The 19862-nt window shown below is 46.4% G+C and overlaps 1 protein-coding gene across 6 annotated transcripts in view; it reads left to right on the top strand.

Moving 5' to 3' along the window:
- Slc38a1 (solute carrier family 38 member 1) overlaps nucleotides 1–19862 on the top strand; it is a 97278-nt gene that overhangs the window by 24369 nt on the left and 53047 nt on the right. For all 6 annotated transcript variants that reach the window (XM_041642707.1, XM_041642706.1, XM_041642703.1 and 3 more), the window contains exon 2: nucleotides 16636–16851. In XM_041642707.1, the coding sequence (XP_041498641.1) occupies nucleotides 16733–16851 (119 nt within the window). In that variant the 5' untranslated portion in view covers nucleotides 16636–16732. The remainder of the gene's footprint in view (nucleotides 1–16635; nucleotides 16852–19862) is intronic.

Genomic DNA, 19862 nt, shown 5'->3' with positions numbered 1-19862 from the left:
TTAAGCCTGGCATCTGTTACTGTGCTCAGCTCATTTTTCCCCCTCCAGTGCCAGAGATACAGGGTTTAGTTAATAAATGCTTGCTGGATTGTGACCTTGGCCAGGCAGCTCTCCCAGCCCTTTAGGATACCCACGATGCCGCAGATCATCTCTCCTTTTCCTACCCCGCAACCCATCCCTCTTAAGTCGAAACCTTGCCGTCTTTCCGCTTTTCTTGATTTTACCAGTCCCCACTTTTGAGCGGTAATCGGGTCATGGCAACTGCCCCTCGCTTGTCATTTTGCTGTAAGTGTGCAAGCTCATTGAGCAGATTCTTGGGGCGCAGGAACTGCGAGATGGGAGAGGCCTTGAGTGCCCATGGGTGCCGGAGGAAGACGCAAGCATAATTAAGAGTGAAGGAGTCAGCTGAGGCTATGTAACAGCTGCCCAGTTGTTCTTGTCCATACTCAACGCCGCCACCCTAGCTCAATCTGGGCACTTCCATGAATCTTACATTTTACTGTCTTTAAAATTGTTCACATCTTGTAAGGCGCTTGCTCTCCATCGAGTCCCCACTTCCCTGCAAATAAAGTCTGAATTCCTTTGCCAGGTGCCCAGAACCATCCCAGTCTGACCCCTCACCTCTTTCCACCTCTCCCAAATGACATTCTCTTTTTCCCAGGGCACGGTGCAGACCCACCTTACCCCTAGGTACTTTTCCGCCTCAGTGGCTATGTAGCTTCCAGACTAGAAATTCTGTGTATTTGTGACAGCCTGTTGGGGTGCTATTTTTCTGCCCCTTAGAAGAGCTAGGTGACCTCCTTCCATGACATTTGCATAAAGTGGGAGGTAGTTGGTAAGGCTTAGCCGCTAATCTGCATGCCAGCCTGCAACTTAATGGTCTAGGGAACTTGGTGCGAATTGTTGAATTTTTCTGAGGTTCAGGATTCCCCCCTCATTTATTAAATAAGGATGATAGCAGTGGTAGTTATACTGAGTTACCCTAGAGACCTAATCAAGATGGTGGAGATGAGGTTGCTCACACGTTCTTATTGGTACTATTTGATGGCCTGGTTATTAGTTTTCTGCTGATTATGGGTTTCAAGCCTGTCATTAATGTCAGAGAAATTCAGAGAAGTCCGATGGCCTGGGGGTGGGGTGGGGTCGTAGCACAGTGAGCGACCCACCGCCAGTGAGGTGGCAGTCAGTCCCCATCCAGAGCTGTGAAGATGCAATGAGAGTCAGCCATGCCAGGACTAACTAGTCTGTGTTCACTGCCAGTCTTAGTGGTTCTCAGCCCAGCTCCACGGTTGATTCAACCTGTGTCTTTGAAAATCTCCTGACGCGTTGACTCCCGTCTCCAAAGATAGATCAGGCAGGAGACACGGAAGCACGGGGGGATATTCTGGAGCGGTTTAGATTAGAGCAGAGCTCGCAAACCAAGAATCAGAGATGGTGTGTCTGCATCGCCTGCTGAAATCTTAGCAGTGTGAAGCTATGAGCTTGACTGGCTTTTCCCCTTGATTTTACCAAACCACCCAGTTGCTGACATCATGGGACCTCAGGTTACAACGCGTGGCCTGTATTATTCCCAGGCCTGGAGGCCCTTCCAGTGAGAAGGCCAGGATCACGTGAAGACGTGAAGTGAGCCTCTCAGTTTCTGTCTCTTGCAGTGACGAAGGAAAGGGAAAGGAAAGGGATCGGTGGCCTGGGGTGTGGGAGGACAGAACTGAGAAAAGTAGGCCTTAAGTCACAGTCCTTTCTGTTGTGATTGCAAACTGGTGAGTGCTTGTGGGCGTGGTTTGTGTGAGTTATACTTTTAAAATGATTTGGGCTGAGTTGCTGGATAGAAAAAAAAATTAGGATGTCACGTCACACATGGATTTCCAGCATTCCTTTTTAAAAATGTCAACGGGTGTGGTGGGGCATGCCTTCAGTTCCAGAACTGAAGTGGGCGGATCTCTGTGAGTTTGTGTCCAACCCGGCCTAGGTAGTGAGTTCTAGGCCAGCCAAGGCTATGCAATAAGACCCTGTCTCAAACTAAACAAAACCCTAAAGACTGGCTTTGTCCCTGCTGCTGGTTGGAGAGACCTGAATAAGACCAGTGTTTTCCAGTTCTGTGAGCCTGGGCTGTGTGGCTCATCTACCTTGCCTGCCCGGCCACACACACGAGCTTCATTTGATCTCAACCTTTCTTCTCCAGCCGTAGATGTGAAGGGTGACTTCCCAGTAGACTCCCTGGAGAACACTTAAAATACACACAGATCCCATCCTAGATCTGTGGGGCATGAGGTCACTCTTGATCTCTGATTTTCTTTTCTTAAGTTTCCTGGTTGGTTCCCATGTCCAGCCGGAATGACACCAACTAGTCTTGAGTCAGATGTTGAGAAGAGTCTCCTTAGGATCATCTGCTTAGTTAAAGTAACCTGTAAACCAGAGGTCTGAGAACTGGGAGAGATCTTGAAAGAATGTCAGTTCTTTCCACCTCCAGAGACCTGGAGAGGAAAAAAGGGATCTTTCGCCTTCTGCACCATCCTGTGGTTTTTGAATGGCAAAGTGTCTTGGGGACTTCTTCCTCTTTTCAAATTGAAGTCCATATTTAAAGGTATCTTTGTCAAAATAATCCACTTTTCACAGGCTACTCTGTGGTGCTTTTAATCCCTCTGCATTGGTATTAGGCATTTCATCAGGACTTGATGGGTTGGAGCACAACTCGGGGTTAAATACAGCACACTTACTGCCCACTGCTTTTAGTACAAGGTTGGTCTGTGACCAGAAATAGAAACACAACAGAACACATGTGTAGAAAGTCACGCTTTTCTTTAGAGTGTTCCAAGTTGGTTTTGACTCCTTACGTTTGTAGTAATTTCAGAAATCCATTGTCAGCTAAGGGGAGTTGTATTACTGTTCACACCAGTGTTCTCATTCAATTAAGCTTCAAATATTGATTGTTATTATTATTATTTTACAGTAGTATAGAATCTGTTTTCCTATATCCAGTGTTATATGTTGACTTGACTTCTGAAGTTTGTATCTCAGAGAAATCAGTGCCATTTTGAAACATGTAAATATGGGTATTAATTCACAGATACCACAGCTTGGGCATAGTGAAAGCAGGAACTTGGGTGATAACTGCAGACCTGAACAGTCATAGAATAATGGAGTAGTAGGAACAGGTCCTGGGACACCCTGGATAGGATAGGGTGCAGTGGGAAGTCTGTCCCCAGTGACTGACGGGGCTTGTTGTGAGTGAGCCTTCTTTAACACTGGGCCGATACTTTATCAGCACGCTGCCATTTTGAGCCCGATCCCTTTTCCCTTTGCTGTGGAGGGTTAGTGCCTTTCCAGCCCGGCCTACTATCCTGGAAGCCTGCAATGGCCCCTTGTATGTTATAACCAGAGACATCTCCTGATAGGCAAAATTGCTCCTGCTTGAAACAGACAGCTTTGATATTCTTTCTCCTCTGGACTTTTAGAAACAGCACAGACTGTCTTAAACATTGCAGCTCAGTGTCAGGGTATGATCAGGATACCTTCGACTAGGCTGCTTTCAATGGTTTTAATGTATTTTCCTATCCAGATTCAATGGGAAGGAAATTGTGTGCAGGTTCATGAAGGTGAAGCAGACCTGTCTGTGCTGCCTCATGGTCTTGTTTTTGTCTCCTTTCTGGAGAATCATGCTTGTCAGGATCACTCTGTCTGCAGATTTAGCAAAAAAACCAAACAAATAAACAAAAAAAAACCCAAAAACTTCCATCATCTTGAATGTTAGTGAATATGTTCTATGCTATGTTCCTGTGAGATCTGTTACCTCGATATCTCTCTCCCATTAAACTGCAATTGAACAACAACGACAACAACAAAACATTATTAAAATATCTGAGTCCTTGATCTAAGCCAGTGTGTAGTCGCGTAGCAGGCATGTGTGAATTCACCACAAATAAATAACCACAGCTTGGTTACTAGAGGAGGTTGGTTTGATATTGAAAACCAAATCCTGTTTGAGTTTGCACAGGCGTGATGGAAAGTGAGGAGTGTGGCCAGGACCCAGTGAGAACTGCATGGGAGCCCCTGCAGGGCTGCCCAGGACCCAGTGAGAACTGCATGGGAGCCCCTGCAGGGCTGCCCAGGACCCAGTGAGAACTGCATGGGAGCCCCTGCAGGGCTGCCCAGGACCCAGTGAGAACTGCATGGGAGCCCCTGCAGGGCTGCCCAGGACCCAGTGAGAACTGCATGGGAGCCCCTGCAGGGCTGCCCAGGACCCAGTGAGAACTGCATGGGAGCCCCTGCAGGGCTGCCCAGGACCCAGTGAGAACTGCATGGGAGCCCCTGCAGGGCTGCCGAGTCCCAGCGCAGTGGGAGGGGAAGCAAGGAGCAAGTGCGGCTTTGAACTCTAGGCTCCAGGAACCGTGTCTGTACACATTCGGAGCTGTCACGATTGGTCGTGGGGGACGAGAAAGCTGCAAGGCAAATGTTTCCCGGAAGAATCCTTTTCTATAGTTGGGAGACCGGAGGGCCCCAGAGATGGCTTGGAAGGGAAGGTGGGAGGGTTAGAGTTGTGCAGCTGTAAGGAATGGAGGGAAAGGGTGGGCATTTGAAGGAAAAATGGTAGGATTGGCAACTGTTTCCATAGGGGAAGCCGCTGATTGAAGTGAAAGAGTCGAAAGATTGGTTGAGGTCAGGTGATAGGTTCAGATCCTGTTCTGCAGTAGCTGTGGTGACAGGGAACATTTGTCTGGACAGCTGTAGGGGCATTTCACTTGTGTTTTAATAAGTGAAACCTGCCTGAGGATCAGAGAGTAAAACAGCCACACTGGTCAAACTTACAGACCAGGCAGTGGTGACACACACCTTTAGTCCCAGTAGCCACACTAGTTGCCATAGAAACCGGGAGGTGCATGCCTTTAATCCCAGTGGTGCACACCTTTAATCTCAGCCCTAGCGAGGATTATAAAACGGGAGGAGACGGCTCTCAGACACAGTCTCATTCTGAGATTCCTGGAGGCAGGATTGCCATTTCAGACTGAAGTCCAGCTAAGAGTCAGTGGCTGGCTGTTTTGCTTTTTGGATCTTCGGTTGAACCCCAATTTCTCTCTCTTGAGTTTTTATTAATCGTGCTTCAGACAGGTCTATCAGGCAGCCAGAGACTTAAAGATTTTATGGAAATTTCTGAGCAGGAAGGAACTGACTGATCTGCTCTCCTCCCCCACCCTCTTATTTTACAGATGAACACACACACACACACACACACACACACGAGTCTCACAAGAGCACGTTTTGTGTTGCACAGCATGGCCGTTATCCAGTAGAGCCTGGAGTGGAAATCCCTTGTGACAGCAGAGGAATCAAAGACTGGGGAAGGAGATCTAAAGATGCCTGTGGGATGAACCCTTACACCGGGTGGGAGTTTGGAATCGCAGTTCTAGAAGAACAGAGCCAGAGAGTTGCCCCTGACCTTAGGGCAGGTAGAGGAAGGCAGCTGGTAAGGGATCTCAAAGTAGGCAAGAGGGGAGGCGGCGAGGGGCAAGGTGAGAGGTCACGAGTCAGCGAAAGAAGGCCCAGGAAAGCCATTTTAGCTTGCCAGATTCAGGCAGGCACTGTGAGTAACTGTGATGTGTGGCTAAACCATGGCGCTTTTGACTGTGCCCACCTGTGTAAGTCAGCCTGCACAGCTGAGGTCGTCTGGGAAGGCCTCCATAACATTGGCCTATAGCCGGGCAGTGGTGGCGGACACCTTTAATCCCAGCACTCGGAAGGCTGAGATAGGCCATCTCTGTGAGTTCGAGGCCAGCCTGGTCTACAGGAGCTAGTTCCAGATCATTTGAGTGTTTTCCTGATTAATGATTGACGTGGAAGGACTCAACCACCCCTGGACTGGTGGTCCTGGGTTATATAAGAAAGCAGGTCAAGAAAGCAAGCCAGTAAGTTCCTCCGTGACTTCTGCTTGGTTCCTGCCTCCAGGTTCCTGTCTTGAGTTTCTGTCCCGACTTTCCTTCATGAGGGACTGTGGTCAGGATATGCATGCTGAAATAAACCCTTTGCTCCCCAAGTCGCTTTTGGTCATGGTGTTTTAATCCCAGCAACAGAAACCCTAACTAATACAATAACTGTATGAGCAGAGTAGCAGTGTGCTGTCATTTCCTAGATAGGGAAGCTGAGGCAAGAGGATTTAACCTGGCGTCATGTAGTAATTAGGAGCGGCGGGGCTGTGTTCTCAGCACCCCCAGCCGCCTGCCCGGCTAGCTTATGCCCGAAATAACAACACACAAACTGTATTCATTTAAACACTGCTTGGCCCATTCTCTTCTAGGCTAATTCTCACATATTAATTTAGCCCATTTCTAATCATCTGTGTGTAGCACCCCAAGGTGCGCTTACCGGGGAGATTCTAGCCTATGTCCATCCTGGGTTGGACCTTCATCGCGTGTGTCTGCCAGGGAGCAGGGCATGGCGTCTCTGCTGAGGCGTCTGCTCCGGAGAGCAGAGCTGTGGAGTCTTAGCTCACTTCCTATTCCTCCCAGCGTTCTGTTCTGTTTACTCCACCCACCTATGTCCTAACCAATAAAATGGGCCAAGGCAGTTCCTTTATTAGCCAATGAGCTTCCTCCATCAGTGTCACATGGCTCACTTATGGTGGAGCAAGAATTTGCTGGTCAAACATGGCTTTAGGGGAATCGAGAAGGCGGGGGCAAGTAGGGCAGAGGTAGTTGGAAGGAAAGAGCAGCTCTGGACAGGTTACATGGCAGGTACAGAGAGTATGTGGGACAGAAGCTAAGAGGCCAGAGAGAAGCTCTAGCCGTTGGTGTTGGCTGGTCTGGCACCGCAGACAAGAGGATGCCTGCTTCTGAGATGCGCTGGCCCTCAGTCTTGGTCTCCAAGACCCTTTTCGTTGTTGCCTGTCTCCCAAGGATCTCAAGTTGTAAAGATTTTGATTGTCAACATTAAACTTTTAATTGAAGTATTATATGCACCATAATACTTGGATATTTGTTTTGCTTATATTTAAAGTGTGCATGTGTATGCACACACGACGCGGTGCCCAGCGCAGTGCCATGGCATGTATTCAAGAGTCAGAGGACAGCCTCTGAGAGGAAGTTCTCCCTCTCCACCATGTAGATCCTGGCATCAAACTCAGGTCATTAGACTGGATAAGTGTATTAATCTACGTAGCCTTCTTGCCTGCCCTATTAAGTTGTTCAAAATGATTTATTTACTTACTATGCATACAGTGTTCTGCCTGCATGCATGCCTGCACAACAGAAGAGGGCACCAGATCCCATTATAGATGGTTGTGAGCCACCATGTGGTTGCTGGGAATTGAACTCAGGATCTCTGGAAGAGCAACCTGTGTTCTCTACCCGCAATCTTTGAGGTTCTTTTTTTTTTTAATAAAAAATTGTTTTTATTGTTTAATTATGTGTATTATGTGTCTTGTGTGGTATGTGCATGTATGAGTGCAGTGCCCTGGGAATCCAGCATCCCTTGGAGCTGTGTCCCCGTGTAGGAGCTTGGAACTAAACTTGGAGCCTCTGCTAGAGCAGAAAATGCTCTTAACTGCTGGGTCATCTCTTCAGCCCCAGATCTTTGTTTTCGTCTGCTTGTTTGTCTGTTTGCTGTTGTTTTGTTTGCGATATGATCCACTACATAGCACATGGTGGGCTCACTCATTATGTAGATAAGCTGAACTTGCAGCAATCCTCTGTTTGGCCTCTCTGCTGAGATTACAAAGTGTGCCCCTATTCTGGGTTCATAGTGATCAGATTCTGTGTGTGGTGGTTACTAAGGTTGGCTAGCTACTATATTTTTTTCTTGTTTTATTTACCCAGTGATAGTTGACGTTGTTAAGTACAACCTTGGCTTATTACATTTAGATAAGATAACCCAACTAAAAGGTGGGTTATGTATATATTATGAGGTCATTATGAGGTATATATTATGATGGCATTATTGTTAACTTGTTTAGCTTATCTGAGACCTTTTGAAATAGACCCATGTTAGCATATGGGTACGTACAGTGTAAGTGCAGAGATCTGGGACTCTCACGTGTGTAAACAGGCTCAGCTGATGGAGAGGAGACATCCAGGAAGAATAAGACCATTGTCTGTCTGTCTGTCTGTCTGCCTGTCTGTGGTTTTAGTGTTTCTGCTTCCATCCCATCAGCAGACACATCCCTAGTCTTGGTGTCTTGCCTATTAGAATAATGTGGCAAAGAACACGTGAGTGCAGAGATCCTCAAGAAGTGTTGACTTCATTTCCTTTGGGTATGTGCCCAGGAGAGGCTTGCTGGGTCATATGGTGGTTCTATTTTTAATTTCTTTAAATTGCGATGTAAGTTTCCACCTACCGTGTACAAGGCCTCTCTTTCTCCACACCTTCACTGACACGTGTTATCTCTTGAGTCTTTGCTGAAACCGTCCTGATGGGTGGGAGGCTATAGTTCCTCTGTGGTTTTGATTTGTTTGCAGCCCCAGGTATTAGCGGTGCTGAGGACTTTTCATGTGTTTGGTAGCTATTGGCATGTCCTGTTTGTTAATACTTCCTTAAACTGCTGACTTAGTTAGCTGTTAGAGTTGATTCCAGCTGTTGAGTTAAGATACCTACCAGGTGTTGAGCTAGGATGCCTACCAGGTGTTGAGCTAGGATACCTACCAGGTGTTGAGCTAGGATACCTACCAGGTGTTGAGCTAGGATGCCTACCAGGTGTTGAGCTAGGATACCTACCAGGTGTTGAGCTAGGATGCCTTTCAGGTGTTGAGCTAGGATGCCTTCCAGGTACCTACCAGGTGTTGAGCTAGGATGCCTACCAGGTGTTGAACTAGGATGCCTTCCAGGTGTTGAGCTAAGATACATACCAGGTGTTGAGCTAGGATGCCTACCAGGTGTTGAGCTAGGATGCCTTCCAGGTGTTGAGCTAGGATGCCTTTCAGGTGTTGAGCTAAGATACCTACCAGGTGTTGAGCTAGGATGCCTTTCAGGTGTTGAGCTAGGATGCCTTTCAGGTGTTGAGCTAGGATGCCTCCCAGGTGTTGAGCTACGATGCCTTCCAGGTGTTGAACTAGGATGCCTTCCAGGTGTTGAGCTAGGATACCTACCAGGTGTTGAACTAGGATGCCTTTCAGGTGTTGAGCTAGGATGCCTACCAAGTATTGAGCTAGGATGCCTACCAGATGTTGAGCTAGGATGCCTACCAAGTATTGAGCTAGGATGCCTACCAGATGTTGAGCTAGGATGCCTACCAGGTGTTGAGATAGGATAGCCACGATCATATTCATTCTTCATAATAAAAATGAGACGACAGGAGCTGGAGAGGTGACTCAGCAATTAAGAATACTGACTGTTCGTCCAGAGGACCTAGGTTCCATTTCCATCACCCACAAGGCAGCTCACAACCACTTTTAATACTGAGATAGCCAAATCCATCCCCCTCATATTAGCTCTAAGCACGTTAGTACAGTCGCCAGTGTAAGTGGCGCCTCACCATCATCCCTCAGTCTAAGAAACACAGTTCAGGTCCTGGTTTCTCCAGTTTCTATTTATCTCTCCTCCCTTTTCTTCTTTACTTCACTTCATTCCTTCCTCGTGCATACAATACATGAACATGTATATTTCTGAAATCTTCCAGGATTTTGTCTTTGTTCTGTTAGTTTGATCTCTGTCACGCAAAACATTTTATGGTGTACTAACATCTTATGTGGGACGGCTTGGTTTACCCAAACAGGTTCTGGGTTACTTAAAAGCCAGATGAGTTTATTTGTATATTCCCTCTCCTGATACATAACACAGGGAAGTCTTATGTATTTTACTTTAGTGCTGTGTGAAAATGTATGGAGATAATAATTCTTGCCCCAAGGATGAGGATTCTTGGGGTAAGAATCAAAAGTCCCCTTTGCTGAGTGAGCTCTGATTTGTAATTATTTCAAAGGTTGAGATGTAGAAATCATAGTTAGGGTAACATTAAGATCCTAATATGATGTTTTTTATTTAATTAATTGTATAGTTGCTGTGTGTGGGGGGGGGGGGCGTGCACATGCATGAACAGGTGCTTGTATATGCACAAGCATGTAGAAGCCAAAAGTTCACATCAAGTGTTGTCCTCAATCATTTTCCACTTTATAATTTTTTAAAAATAATAAATGTATTTATTTACTTATTTGTGTGTTTGTGTGTGTGTGTTCGTGTTTGTGTGCGCATGCCATAGCAAGCATGTAGCCATCAGAGAGACAACTTGCGGAAGTTGGCTGTCTCCTTCCATCATGTGGGTCTCAGGCAGTATCGGGCTTCAGTGTCAAGTGCCTTTACCCTTGATCCACTTAATCTCTTTGCTCCAACTTCTTTTATTATTATCATTATTATTAATTATTATTATTATTTTGTTTTTTCGAGACAGGATTTCTCTGTACCTTTGGAGCCTGTCCTGGAACTAGCTCTTGTAGACCAGCTGGCCTTGAATGCACAGAGATCCACCTGCCTCTGCCTCTGCCTCTTGAGTGCTGGGATTAAAGGTGTGTGTTACCACCGCCAGGCCCATCTTCTTATATATTGAGACAGGGTTTCTCACTGAACCTAGAATTTACTATTTCCACTAGACTGGCTGCTCGGTGAGCCCAAAGGATACATTCATTTCCTCCCTCTCCCTCAACTCCTGGACCCAATACTGGGGTACCAGGCAAGCTGCTAGGCTTCCACCTGGGCACTAGGGACTTGAACTTGGGTCCTCATGGTCATGCAGCAAGCTCTTTATTGGCAGAGTCATCTCTCCAGACCCTGGTGTTTTGTTTTGTTTTGTTTTGTTTTAACCATTTCTTTTGAGTCCAAGGCTCTCTCTGGTATCTCAGACTAGTCTCGTAAATTCACTGTCCTTCTGTCTTAGTCACCCAAGTTCCAAATTACTATAACCTATATATCCTACCTCTATTGTCTGAGCATGTGTTACTTCTACCAAGAAGTCTCAGCTCAGGTCCCATCTCTACCTGTCAATCTCTCCATCAAACATCTGAGCATCAGCAGTAACGGAGTGGGTACTATTGGGTACCATTGGGTACCATTAGGCACCCCTGGGCATCATTGGGCACCATTGGGTACCATTAGGCACCCCTGGGCATCATTGGGTACCATTAGGCACCCCTGGGCTTCATTGGGTACCATTGGGTACCATTAGGCACCCCTGGGCATCATTGGGTACCATTAGGCACCCCTGGGCTTCATTGGGTACCATTAGGCAACACTGACCACTGTTGAGCATCTTTGGGTACGATTGAGCATCAAGCCATTTAACCAGGTATTAGCAGTGATCATGTAGACTTGTGTTTGTTGATAGAACTCTGGATAGAAAATTATTATCTTAAGTGAAAATGAATATATTAAAAAATTCAAAGCTGAGCATGGTGATGCCCAAGTGTAATGTCTGCACTTGGAAGGTAGAAGTAGAAGGATCTGAAATTCAAGGGCATCCTCAGGCAGCCTAGACTATGAGGCTGCACCTCAAAGCAAGCAAAATAAAAAAAAGCAAACCTAAAAACACACATGAAGAAAATCTCTCTCCGGGCAGTGGTAGCGCACGCCTTTAATCCCAGCACTCAGGAGGCAGAGGCAAGTGGATCTCTGTGAGTTCAAGGCCAGCCTGGTCTGCAAGAGCTAGTTCCAGGACAGCCAGGGCTATACAGAAAAAACCCAGTCTCGAAAAACAGAAACAAAACAGAAAACAAAAGACGAAAAGAAAGACAATCTCTCATTTTCTTGAATGTATACATTTTCAGTTGTAGTTGTCTTTTGTCTGGTTGGTTTGCTGAGGGTGTCCTTGTGAGGGGCAGCATCTCCGCAGAAGGCTGCACAGCCCACAGTGACTCCCTGACAGCAACATCCCTGCCTGCTGAGACAGCAGGTCACCCTTAGAGGTGTTTCCTGCCTTTGTAGAACTGCGTTTCTCATAAACCCTATATTATTGACCAGCAGGGCACTGGCTTTTGGTTTTGCATATGCGTGTAAGCATGCAGTCTATGTGTACGTGTGTACATGTTCATGTGTGTGCACAAGTGTGGACACACAGGTGCTCATGCTCACTCGTGTGCATGTGGAGGTCAAAGGTCAGCCTTGGATGTCTTCCTCAATCTCTTCCACTTTATTTTTTGAGGCAGATTCTCTCACTGAACCTGGAGCTCACCAGTTCTGGGGATCCACCGGTCCCCACCATACCCCCAACTCTGGTGTTACAGACACACGCAGTGCGCACAGCTTTTTCATGAGGACTGGTAGTGTTTGAATTCGGGTTCTCATGATTTACTCCTGAGCCATGTCAACGAAACAAATAGCAAAGACATTTCTGTCCTTCAGAACCCTTACAGTCTGGTGCTCTGTGAAAAAAAGTAGGTTAAAAACAATCTAAAGTCTTCGGTGTTAAATCATAGGGGAAGTTGCGGGGGTAGAGATGGAAAAAGAGACAAGAAAGAAAAAGGAATGAAAATGAGGAGGAGGAAGTGAGTGAGTCTCAGCAGCCTATTTTTAGGTGGCGGAATTTCTTTTATGTTTGTTCTAGAGCCTCTCCATCAAGTGTGTATTCCTCTCAGGGAAGAAAGATTCATGGTCCAGCCCAAATAACTTCTCTATAACACTGTCCCAGGTCCCGTTTTTAAAACTTCATCATCACTTAGTTCTCAAATAAGGATAATTTGAGCATCAATGATTTCCCAAGTAAAGCCCAGGCAGGACAAGAGGCATGATGGACTTGGTGGTGTTTCTGTTCCTTCTCCAGTTTTCATCTTCAAGAGCTTGTTAGGCTTCAAGGAGACTTAGTTTATGCGCTTGACAACTTCCTATTTGATGAACTTGTACTGACTTGTGTTTGCGTAGGTGTAGTGGGTGGGGTTTTGGTTGCCTTTGTGGTGTTCATTTCCCTACATGATAAGTTAATGCTGCTTGTATACTACACCGACACACACACACACGGACACACACACACGGACACACACACACACACATGGACACATACACACACACACACTGTATACTGACCGGTTTTGTGTGTCAACTTGACACAAGCTAGAGTCATCAGAGAGGAAGGAGCCTGCTTCAGTTGAGGAACTGGATCCACAAGATCCAGCTGTAAGACGTTTTCTCGATTAGTGCCCAGTGGGGTAGGGAGGGTCCAGCTCATGGTAGGTAGTGTCACCCCTGGGCTGGTGGTTCTGAGTTCTATAAGAAAGCAGGCTGAGCAAGTCATGGGAAAGCAAGCCAGTAAGCAGCTCCCCTCCATGATCTCTGTGTCAGTTCCTGCATCCAGGTTTCTGCCCTGTGTGAGTTCCTGTCCTGACTTCATTCAGTGATGGACAGCAATATGGAAGTGTAAGCCAAATAAACCCTTCCTTCCCCAACTTGCTTTATGGTCATAGTGTTTTGTTCTAGCAATAGAAGCCCTGACTAAGATAGCATTTGTGCACATACGTGCGTACACACACACACACACACACACACACACAGAGTTATGAAAGATTGACTTCAAACAATAAACACAAATCTCTTACTAAAATAAAAAATAATCTGCTCGTAGAGACTCCCTTCCTGGTACCCCACTGTTGAAGGGAGCTGCGGGCCTGCTTTTCATCCCACCCACTCCCGCACGGCTAGCTTTACACCAGAAATAACAAAAAAAAGTGTATTCTTTTATACACTGCTTGGCCCATTAACTCTAGCGCTTACAGGCTAATTCTCATATCCTGATCAACCCATCTCTAATAATCTGTGTAGCATCAGTCTTACTGGAAAAGATTCAGCATGTTTGACCTGGCATCTTGCTTCATGGTGCCTGCCCAGGAGAGGGAAGCATGGCCTCTGAGCTCACTTTCTCTTCTTCCCAGCATTCTGTTCTGTTTACTCCTCCCACCTATGTTTTAACCTATGAGGGCCAAGCAGTTTCTTTATTATAATTAACCAAAGACCTTCCTCCATCACCCCACTACCTTCTGATTTGGAGAGAGAAAAATTTAACAGATTAGAGACCCCATCCTCCCCTCTCGGGCCTGTCGCCCCTCACGTCAGCAGCTTATCACATAGTTTTAGAAGTAAGAGTCATCACGTGTTTAGAAATTATGCAACCTGCATTGTAGGCCAGCTTTAATTAAAGGAGGCTCAGAGGTGAGAGTGGGGTCCAGTCACTTGAATGAAATGCAGCTTTGCCCAGAGAAGACAGGGGAGCCATTCACTATTTGAAGATCCCCAAAACAGTCAGATACTTCTGACTTTCTAGCTTCCCAGAGGTGCCCCGTGCAGTGGGAGGGAGAGGCTCCTGGAACCTGAGATATTAGAATATACTTATGCACTGTGGGAGTTTAAACACCTGACACCAGAGAAATTTCCATCTAGATGGGGGACTGGAAGGAAAAGGATTACTGTGTGGGTTCCATGTGCCAAGAGATTATACCTCAGATTGTATCATTCTGGGCGCTTCTCTGGGTTCGGTAGACATCAGAGAGTGTGCCGGCCTGCCGGGATGCCTGCACAGGCGTATCAGATCTCCCTTAACTGGGTCACAGTCATCTTGGTATTCAGGACCAGACAATACATCGGATGTTCTCCAGGAGATACCCCATAGAAAATTTGTGTATTTGTATTTTCTTCAAACTTGAGTTTTATTTTTTCACATTTATCCAATTTTTTTGAGTTTCATACATTAATGATGGTTATTTACATAATGTCCACCCTACCCTCTCCCCGGTAGCTGCTCCTGAGTCCCTTACTCCTCACATTCATGACCTCTTAATTGTTACTGTTACACAGATATCCGCAAATATAAACACAGCCTGCCATGTCCATTCAGTGCCCCAGACCACGGGGACTGGATAATGACTGGGAAGGGCGACCCAGGCCCCTGGGGGAACTGATTTCCCCTCAATCGGCAGCCTGTAGTTCTTCATCAGTCCAGTGGTTCTCAACCTTGTGTGTGTGTGGGGGGGGGGGGGGAGAGGCGAACGACCCTTTCAGGATATCGGATATCCTGCGTATCAGATATTTACATTACAATTCACAACACTACCAAAATTCTAGTGATAAAGTAGCAGGAAGTGATTTTACAGCTGGGGGTCAGCACAGCGCGAGGAGCTGTACTCAAGTGTTCTAGTTAGGAAGACCGAGAAGTACTCAGCTAGCACTACCTTCTAGGGGTTTGCCATTTTGACATTCTGTGCCATTCCAAGATGTCCTTGAAGGACACTTTAGAATAGCCAGCTAGGCAGCCAGCTTTTGGTAGCTCCCACCCCCCTTTGGAAGCAGATCCCTCTGTCTAAGCGCAGACTGTCGCTCCAGCAGGCCTGTGCCGCCACCCCTGGTGTGGCCTTGCGTCTGATCTGAAGTTTCATTCCCCTCTGTGGCCAATCTTTGGGCTTTCCATGCGGTGTCCCCAAACTCTCCCACTTGTTCCGTCAGTGTCGCCTCGGGAACTGTGCCCCAGCCGTCCGTGGGAGGGAAGCAGGACCTCTGATTGTCCTTCCTGTCTGATGAGAAAATAGACAAGCAGGTGCATTAACCAAAATCCTCTGACTATGAGTTTTTAATTCCTTAATTCCCTGACATGGAGTGATTTCATTGAGGAGATTGATTTAATCTCTCGCGGTTGACGTATCAACTATTTGCTGAGTTCCAAAATAAAATTCGCTCAGGTTGTAGGTCGATCCCCGGTGGTGCCATGTGTTGAGGATTTGCATTCTCATTCTACTGGGATTGCTTCATGGGATGAAGATGCCTGTGCCTGCAGTCCATACCTCTGTGCCCTGTGGGCGAGCACATCACAAATCACTGAAATCACGTTCATGCGATTATTATTTATTAAATTTTAAGTCATCTGTTTATTTGTGGTTGGGGGACATGTATACCACATCACACATTCGGAAGTCAGAGGCTGTTGGTGAAATGAGTTTTTCATTTCACCTGTGGGTCATGGGTGTTGTGATTTATGGCGCAGGTGACCCTGGCAGGTCCCACCCGATACTCCATGCAGAGGGAGCTTGGATACGGAGAGTTTATTTAGTGGGTATTGGGAGGGTATAAGAGTAAGGAGGTTATGGGGAGAAGAGAGAGAAAGAGAGAGAGATGGAGGGACAGAGAGAGGAAAGAGGAGGGGGGAGGAGGAGGTAGAGGCTGCTTCTTCAGAAGAAGACTTCACAGAGAGAGGAAGAGAGAAGGAAAATCAGCTTGCCTTGGAAGGGGGAAGATAGGGAGTAGGTAGAGCTTGTCTCTTAAAGGGACAGGGTACCCAGGTGACAGGGCAGGCCAGCCTCCTTACAATTATAACATTCCTGTCTTTTTCTTATAATAAGGAGGCAAGGGGTTGGCTTGGTAGCAAGTGCCTCAACTTCCTGAGCCGTCTTGCTGGCCTTTCGTTTTCATTTTTAAACTCGGGTTCATAAAAGAGTGCGTGTTGCCTGCCACTAACGAGGTTCCTATAAATGTGAGCTAAAGATTATGGGACCTGACTTACTTTATAGTTGAAAATGGAGGAAATGTGTAAAAGACGTAAGATTACGAGATACACTTGTTTTTAATGCACCTGGTAGCAACATCTCCAAGTGTCATCTTTGCTCACTTTTCTGTTGGCCTTTGACAGTGGTTTGTGGGTCCACAGGGCCGCCTTTCATCCTTTTAACAATCCTTTATTTTGCTTTGTTTTAGGGGTCTCAAGCATCGACACTTGCTGCTTCCTGCTTCTGAAGCCCCTCAGAGCAGCGGAAGTTTGGACTGACCGTTGGAGTGCAGACCCCTGAATATCATGCATTTCAAAAGCGGCCTCGAGCTAACGGAGCTGCAGAACATGACGGTGCCTGAAGACGACAATGTCAGCAATGACTCCAACGACTTCACTGAGGTCGAGAACGGCCAGATAAATAGGTGAGGCCTTTTCCGCACGTGGCGCCCAGGGAAGGAACGGTTTTCAGTTACTCCCGTGAATTATTCATTTACGAAAATTATGCTTCGTTTGAAGATGCGATTTGAATTTCTTATGTGACATCTGTCGGACACAGCCTGGAATAGCAGAGGAGGGGAATAGGAAGTAATTTATTCATCTTTTCGAGTCTTTCAATTGAGCCTAATAAAAACGTATAAGTACGTTGGACCCCTACCAGCCCAGACTTCTCAAAACTCTATGCCTGTGAATTGGGCTATAGAATTTCATCACCTCTCGTATCCATATGTGTGCCATAACCATTGCCACACATTTTAATCAGGAAACTGCGAGCTGCATTTGCGTGGTCTTTCTACAGATGATTGCAAACTACAACAGCGTTATTGTTCTGAACAGCATTTGAAGTATGGATTTTAAATGATATTAGTGATCGATAGGTCCAAATGACTCTGCGAAAGACTGTGGGAGAGAAATAGTCCATGAAGGAGAAAGAAAAAGGATGGGAGGAGGGACTAGTGGGGGAGGGGGCTGGCCTGGTACAGGTCAGTCTGAGACTGTTAAATTATCAGGGTAGAACTAACTTTTTTGATTTTTAAATGACTTGAGATCATCCTGGGATATAGTGACTTTTTTAAAATCTGAATTTTATGGATCCTTAGCAGGAAGCCTTGCCTTGCAGGAATTTATGGGACAATCTCCTAAAACACTGGGAGAGTAGTAGGGCCTGCAGGGTTTGCGGGGCTCTTTTGAAAAAGTTTAATTGGATGTGTGTGACGTCATGGTAAGAATGACAACCTGTGGGAGCTGGTTCTTTCTCTCTAATGCGTGGGTGCCAGGGATCAAACTCAGGTGGTCAGGCCTGGTGCCCAGTGCTTTTTACCCGTGGGCCATCTTATCAATCCTGCAGGACTGTGTATTAGAAGGCCTTCAATGGCACACTTTGTTAAGGCCACAAGGGGACAGAGATAGGAGGGTCAGCGCCTAGCCACAAACAGGTGTCTTTGTAGGAATCATTTCTGACAGTCTGAAGTTCATTCTGATGCAGCGTGCCTTGGAAAGCCCAGCCCAGGACTGTCCTTATTGACAGTTCCCTTTCCTTCCTGTAGTGAAGGTTAAGCCTCCCTACAGACACTTCCTCATTACCGTCTAAGTGTGTTAAGTGATATTTCTTTATATTGGAATCAAATTTACTTACTTCTTCCACCTTTTTTGAGTGATCATGAAGAGTTGCTTCTATCTCTTTTTATATGTGTATGCATGTGAGTGCAGTTGCCTGTGGATACCAGAAGAGGGCATCAGGTTTCCTGGAGCTAGAGTTATCTGCAGTTGTGTGTAGTGATGGGGTGAGCAGGCCAGCTTTTTGTTCCACCTGGCTTCCACATGGCTAGCTTAGCCCCGGAAATAATAACATGGAAACTGTATTCTTTTAAACATTGCCTGGCCTGTTAGTTCTAGCCTCTTATTGACTAATTCTCACATCTTGATTAACCCATTTCTAATAATCTGTGTAGCACCATGAGGTGATGGCTTACTGGGAAAGATTCAGCATGTCTGACCTGGCGGCTGGCTCCATGGTGTCTGCCTCACTGCCTTCTTCCTCCCAGCATTCTGTTCTGTCTTCCCCTCCTACCTATGTTCTGACCTATCAGGCCAAACAGTTTTCTTTATTAACCAATGAAAGTAACACATAGACAGATGACCCTCCTCCATCAGTTGTGAGCCTCCTAACATGGGAGCTGGGAACTGAACTTGGGTAATCTGGAAGAGCAGCAAGTATTCTTAGCCATAGAGCATCTCTCTAGCTTCATAACTGCCATGTTGTTGTTATTATTTTGTTGTTGTTATTGCTGTTATTTGGAGTTTTTGAGACGGTCTGTCTTTGTAGACCTGAAACTCTCTGTGTAAGCCAGGCTGACCTTGAACTCCCAGCCCTTGACTCTATTTCTTGACTCTCAGTGTTTGGCTTATATCACTGTGACTCCTTAGACCATCACTGAAAGCAGACATCTTGAAGTGAGAGAGGAAAATCTGCGAATCAAGGGGCCATCTTGACCCGCTTAAATCTGTCTCTCTCCTCTGTCCTTCTGCGTCTGATACAGTGCTGGGCTTTCGGCAAAAGTCTGGGCTTTACTAGTGGCATGTTTTTTGTGTGCTGTGCTCCTGAGCAGTCTGGAGCCACTGCTGACCTCCACCCAGCGGTGGTAAGGAGGCCATTTTGGATTTATAAGGAAGCCTTTTTCTGGCAGCGGTGTTACCTTGAGGCCCTTAAAAGTGAGTCATTTACAGCTCAGCCTGGAGTCCGCCCTTGAGGTTTATAAGGTTTGCTTACAGAGCATTGGGTTCTTAGGTGATTGTCATTTGCAGTAGGTGGAAGGAACACCCCTTGTCCTTGTTCGCGGAGACTCGGGCCTCCTGTGGGGTGAGCTCACTTCCCCACAGACGGTGACTAGCCCACAGCTGGTGTGGGAGAGCTTTGGCTGACATTTCATGGAATTTTTGTCCCTCCCTCTCAAAGTCAGTGCCTTGCATTTCCTTCTTTTTTTATTTTTAACCTCATTTTATTTCTTCTCCTTTACTGACATAATTCAGAATTCTTGCTTTGTTCCTGGCTTTGTTGTTTGTCTTTGTTTGTTTTGGTGGTACTAAGAATTGGACTCCGGACTTTGTGTGTGGTAGAGCCCCAACCCTTCCTTCATTTCTCGCTCTGACAATTAAACCCAACATACGGCAGCAAGAGGCAAATAAAAGTAAATAAACGTTAAACACAAACAGCTAATTGTACTGAAGGCCCCACAGAGTGACCAGCATTCCTTGCCTGGAGTATTTCAGCCATCTTTGCTTGGTTCCAGCTCTGACTGACTGCCCTTTGCACCTTCTGTCATGAGCTCACGTTTATGGGAGAGCGGGGCCAATTTACCTGTCTAAGAGAACAGAGTTCCCCAAGCACTGAAAGTCTCCCCGTCAGTGCCTCTTTGTAGGGACTAAAGAAAGTGCT

Source organism: Microtus oregoni, unplaced genomic scaffold (genome assembly GCF_018167655.1).
Source record: "Microtus oregoni isolate MIOR12 unplaced genomic scaffold, Mior012 000077F_ref0000221, whole genome shotgun sequence".
NCBI lineage: Eukaryota > Metazoa > Chordata > Mammalia > Rodentia > Cricetidae > Microtus > Microtus oregoni.
Note: the sequence above shows the minus strand (reverse complement) of the source record. Positions and strands in the feature narration are given on the sequence as shown.